Raw genomic sequence first — 5885 nt, forward strand, 5'->3', positions numbered from 1 at the left:
GTGTTGTACGATGTTTGGTGGACAAAAGGTTATTTGGTATTTTAGACAACTTGTGCCGAGGACAAAAAGTTGTCCCGTGGTTCTATAAGGGACAAAAATTTCTGTTTTTGTTCTGTCCCTTGGCCCCTAGTTTGTCGAGTACCAGAAACAGTTTTAAAATCAAACACAGTACAATAGAAATTGTCATGTTCAGTCTTTATTTTTTAGCAGATCAAATGCACCATAAGTCTAATAGAGTAATTTTACCAAAAGGAATAAAAAAAGAAATGAGGCAGAAATAAAAGATAAAATAAAATTAAAAAAAAACAAAATTACATTACAGGTCTTTTATATTATTTTTTTTGTAACACTTTGGTCCTTTATGTTTTTTTTTGTAACATTTTGATCTTTATCTTTTATTTGTAACACTTTGGTCTTTGTCTTTTTTATTTGTAACACTTTGGTCTTTTTTTTGTAACACTCTGGTCCTTATCTTATTTATTTATAAAAATTAAAGATTTAAATGTTACAAATAAAAAAGACAAAGGACCAAAGTGTTACGAGTAAAAAATAAAAGATCAAATATTATAAAAAATAAATAAAGGATGAAAAGTGTTAAAAAATAAAAATAAAGGACCGTATAATTTTGCCAATAAAAAATCAAAAGCCAAATCAAAATCAAATTCTTAAACCCTAACCTGAACCACAACAAAACGGTGGTGGCTTTATCTTTGCGAAAACACAAAATCGAGAACAATCAAAACCAAACCAAAACAACAGAGAAACACATTAAAGCCATTTCAAGAGCATAATAGAAACGATTCATTATTAGGGTTTCTTCAATTCTGAAAAAATGGGGAAAAATCAAAAGACAGAGCTAGGAAGAGCCCTTGTGAAGCAACACAATCAAATGATTCAACAAACAAAGGAGAAAGGTCGAATCTATAAGAAGAAGTTTCTCGAATCATTCACCGAAGTTTCTGATATCGATGCTATAATCGAACAAAATGATGAAGATCATGAACAAGAACTCCTTGATCTTCCTCTTCCTCCACCCACTTCCCGTATTAATCTGTAAGTAAAATCGATTTTTGAACGTTTTTGTGCGTTTCTGTGAAATTAAAAATGTAATTTTTTTGTTGTTGGTGAAATTAGGGATGTTGAGTCTGGTAGTGGTTTTAATGGTTTGACGGCTGAAGAAATTAAGAAGGAACAGAAGATTGAAGAGGCGTTGCATGCTAGCAGTCTTCGAGTACCACGCAGGTATTTCATTTTGGGAATGTTTGGATTGGTAATAACAATATAGAATTAGATGAAATGGGATTGAATGAAACGAGCTACTTAGATTAAAGAAATGATTTTTCACCATTATGTTCTACCATATATCATAATTCCAAACATAACTATTTGGTTCAATGATTGGAGGGGAAAGATTTTAATGAAGTGGAGTGGAAGGGAGGAATGTGAGGTATTTTATGTGTTGCAATGTTTTAAAAACATGTGAAGTATGGATACTCCTTGGGTTAGGTGTGTTCCGGTGCCAGACACGCGTTGGTGTTCGACACTCACACATGTGTTTACATTGAATTATGTCATTTTCTCAAATTATTATCTGTGTTGATGTGTCCGTGTTGTTAAATAGCAGCAATAGCGTAGCTAATTTATACAAACTGCTATTGTTCCGCAATATGCTATTTAGGAAAAATGTTGTAAGATAACAATCCGCTATTTTCTGCTATCCAAGATTGACAACGCTGGTGTTAGTGCCATGTCTGTGTTTGTGCTTTATAATTAAAAACTGAAACAGGCATGAAGACCTCTTTTGGTAATAAACCATGATAATCGTGACAAAACTGTGATGAACTGTCAAAATAACCTAACCGTCGTAAAGATTTGTTCAAGGTTCAACCGGTTGAACCATCCAGTTTGATGTTTAAAATATTTATTTGTTGTGTTTGGTTTGACAAGTGGAGGGATTTTAAAAGGATATTGAAGTTGAAATATTAAACAAATATTCTCTTTTCCAAACTTGTCCTTTTCCTCTAAAAAAATTGAACCAAATAACTAAAGTTAAAATAACCTCCTCTCCTAGCCCGACCCTTATTTTAGGTTCGAGTGATTCATTTGTTTCTCTTTCAGGCCTTCATGGAGTGCTGAAATGTCTGCTGACGAGCTTCATGCCAATGAAACACAACATTTCTTAACTTGGCGCCGTAGCCTAGCCAGGTTGGTTCCATAGTTTCTGATCTTTTCCTTGTTATTAATTGGTCTGCAATTACAAGCTGGGAATCAGATGTAAAAACACTGGCCATATGTATAAAGAATTTAGTTGCTTTTGTACATGTTTATAATTTTTTTTTGGTGATATTTTTCAGACTTGAAGAAAATAAGAAGCTTGTTCTTACTCCATTTGAGAAAAATCTTGATATCTGGAGACAACTCTGGCGGGTTGTTGAGCGCAGTGATTTGGTAAGTTAGTATGCTCTTTGCCTTTGGTAGATTTGTATTCAATTATTGTCTTTTGAAGTAAATTATCACCATATGCTCTTTTGAATGTTAGTGCATCCATTTTATATAGCTTTTGATGATGGGTGTCTTATTATGTTACTCCCTCCGTCCCTTTTTATAAGAACCTTTCCAAAAAATCATGGGTATTAAGAAAAATTGTTGGAGTAATAATTTTGTCATTAAAGTGTGTTACTATTACTAAATTACTATTGTGTATTAATACATTCATTGTTGATTTTTCATATTCCAAGACAAATTGATAATATTAATAAGGGGTATGTTTGGAAAAAGTGTAATAAATGCAACTAAAAATTTGTAAAGAGTCTTATATTTAGGGACACACTTTTTTTATGTAAAAGGGTCTTATAATTAAGGACGGAGGGAGTATCATTTATAATGATGTTGGACATGGTTCCCATATATGTGAATGTGACTTCCACCAGCCCGTCTGGTCATCCACAGATTATTTCTTGTTGTTGAATAATACTTTATGATCTTGCATTCTGTTGGGGAGTCCTATCTCACTTCACCTTCTCTGTTCAATTAAAGTTGGCTGTTATTAGCATTTTAGTAGGTACAGAAATAGTTTCACACATACCACAATACTTAGTCATCTTTTGTTATTGTTTTTTGTTTAACTGCATTGATTATATATATATTTCTAGCTGCCTTGCTTGTTCAAAACAAAAAAGGAGGGGAAAAAACCTATTCATTTTCCATTTTTAGGACCTGCATCATGAGCTTGAAAGTAATTCCATTTTTCAACGCCCAGAAACAAATAAGAAAACGATGCTCTGGTTGATTGGATAAAAACATTTTTTAGCCCTACCTAAATTAACATTCAATTTTTATATTCTGTTAATAAAGCCTATATTTTATGAAAGCATTTGGATGGTATTTGTGTTTTCATCAGTTCATTCAGTTGTGATTTTGTACTTGTGTAGAAATATCCATAGTGTTGTAATTTTGTATCTGATATGCTCTGTTCTGTCTCCAAGTGCAAGAAATATTGAAGACAATGATCTCATTCTCTCACCTTTTTTTCAGCTTGTTATGGTTGTTGATTCACGAGATCCACTGTTCTATCGCTGTCCTGACCTTGAGGTAAGATGTTTTTCTCTTCTTTAAGGAAATGCTAACTTGCAACACTAGAGATTGCTAGATATGTAGCGAATATTTGCACAGTTATAGCCACAGACTTTGTGGGAAATAATCTTTCACAGCAACTTTGGTATTGTAACAGACCAAAAAGTCACAGTATCATATAAACGCTTCTTTCATTCTAAATAAATGTTTGTCGGAAATGTAACGGGCAATAGTAAGAGATTTTGACCACATACCATGTGTCTCTCTAATTTGTGTAGACAACTTTGGACATTTTTTAATATTTTGTTTTAAGAATCGTTCTCTTGTGTGTGCAAGGCATGACCCATTTTGCTTTAATTTTTGAACAGGCTTATGCAAAGGAGGTTGATGTGCATAAACGCACATTGCTTTTGGTCAATAAGGCAGATCTTTTACCCGCTTCTGTCAGGTTTGGTTACTTTTTTTCTCTCTTTGAAATCATTGCTTTTGAATTTCCCATCTTTATAAAGATCCTTATTATTTATCCTCTGTTTTCCTGTAGGGAGAAATGGGCAGAATACTTTCGTGCTCATGATATTCTCTTTATCTTCTGGTCAGCGAAAGCCGCTACTGCAGTTTTGGAAGGCAAAAAGCTCGGTACATCACAGGTTGATAACATGTCGAGCGCTAATAACCCAGACACGAAGATCTATGGAAGGGATGAGCTCTTATCCCGCCTGCAATCAGAGGCAGAAGCTATAGTAGACATGAGAAGAAATTCAGATTCCTCAAGTGAAAATGCTTCTGTTAGTTCATCATCGAGTCATGTAGTTGTGGGATTTGTTGGATATCCTAATGTAGGGAAAAGTTCAACTATCAATGCGCTGGTTGGCCAGAAAAAAACTGGTGTCACCTCTACCCCAGGAAAAACAAAGCACTTTCAGACTTTAATTATTTCTGAAAAGCTAACCCTTTGTGACTGTCCCGGATTAGTTTTTCCATCTTTTTCAAGCTCAAGATATGAGATGATTACTTGTGGGGTGTTGCCAATTGATAGGATGACCGAACACAGGGAGTGTGTCCAGGTTGTCGCCAATAGAGTCCCTAGGCATGTCATAGAACAGGTCTATAAGATCAGTCTTCCTAAACCTAAGTCATATGAGTCCCAAACCCGTCCCCCTCTAGCATCTGAACTTTTGAGAACATATTGTGCTTCTCGTGGGCAATCTACTTCTAGTGGACTGCCTGATGAAACCAGGGCTTCTCGTCAGATACTGAAAGATTACATTGACGGAAAGCTGCCTCACTATGCGATGCCCCCTGACGTGTCAGATGTGGAATTATCATCAGAAGATCCTAATGGACACGACCAAGTTAATTTGAATGTGTCAGATTCATCTGATATTGAAGATTCTTCAGTTGCTGAGACTGAACCTGCACCAAAACTTGAACACGTATTGGACGACCTTAGTTCATTTGACATTGCTAATGGACTTGCTTCAAACAAAGCTGCGGCTAAGAAGGCCAAGGAATCTCATAAGCATCATAAAAAGCCGCAGAGGACAAAAGATCGTTCGTGGAGAGCAGGGAATGCAGTGAAAGATGATAGTGATGGGATGCCAATTGCAAGATTTCATCAGAAACCAATAAATGCAGGTCCTCTGAAGGTTTGATAGGGTCATACGTACCCTCTAGTTAATGTGCAACATGTTTTGTAAGACCCATACGTACATAGTTTCTCTGAGGTGAGCCACGTGATTTTTGTAAGGCAAGGCATTGCAGGAATACATCACGCAGGCAATTTCTCTAAAGCTCGTCTCGGAAAAAAGGTATTTGGGAAAATATTGTATTTGCAACGTTGAATTATTGTTCTGATTATTGGGATAAAAATGATGTAATACAATTGAAAAATAAGATACTTTGGTTATCCATATTTAAGTGTGCATCATGTTTTTCTTATGCTTTGTGTTTTGACAAGGATAGCAGACACAGTTGATTGAATTCCATAGGGGCTGAAGCTTTAATGTGAATATTAACAGGAGCATCATTATGTTCAATATTACTCTATCACTTGCTATAAAATAACTGTCCTTTATTAAAAGGGAAAATTACAATGAACTCCCTTAGGTGCTTGTAAGATGTAACCAATACAACTTAACTAGTTTTTAAACCATGTCTCACCCCTCTTATTTATTTCTCTATCGGACAAACACACATAATATGACAGTTTATTTTTTTTGTTTACAATGAGCCGATAATCGAACCCAGGACCTATAGCGTACTACCCAAACCCCTCACCACCACACCAAACCTAGTGGCTTTAATATGACAGT

General features: G+C 35.1%; 1 protein-coding gene across 1 annotated transcript; it reads left to right on the forward strand.

The window, feature by feature from the left end:
* Window positions 1–627: 627 nt before the first annotated feature.
* Window positions 628–5511, forward strand: LOC123921445 (GTPase LSG1-1-like). Its single transcript, XM_045973988.1, has 7 exons — window positions 628–1053; window positions 1135–1242; window positions 2119–2205; window positions 2355–2448; window positions 3535–3591; window positions 3942–4021; window positions 4115–5511. The coding sequence occupies exons 1-7, from the start codon at window positions 833–835 to the stop codon at window positions 5223–5225; spliced, it is 1758 nt and encodes a 585-aa protein (XP_045829944.1). The 5' UTR covers window positions 628–832; the 3' UTR covers window positions 5226–5511.
* The last annotated feature ends 374 nt before the right edge of the window (window positions 5512–5885 follow it).

This window comes from Trifolium pratense, linkage group LG4 (genome assembly GCF_020283565.1).
Source record: "Trifolium pratense cultivar HEN17-A07 linkage group LG4, ARS_RC_1.1, whole genome shotgun sequence".
NCBI lineage: Eukaryota > Viridiplantae > Streptophyta > Magnoliopsida > Fabales > Fabaceae > Trifolium > Trifolium pratense.

Coding starts and splice junctions, on each gene's coding strand:
- LOC123921445 (XM_045973988.1), top strand. CDS start 833: ATGGGGAAAAATCAAAAGACAGAGCTAGGAAGAGCCCTTGTGAAGCAA. Junction 1,054..1,134: donor CCCACTTCCCGTATTAATCT/GTAAGTAAAATC, acceptor TGGTGAAATTAG/GGATGTTGAGTCTGGTAGTG. Junction 2,449..3,534: donor TTGTTGAGCGCAGTGATTTG/GTAAGTTAGTAT, acceptor CCTTTTTTTCAG/CTTGTTATGGTTGTTGATTC.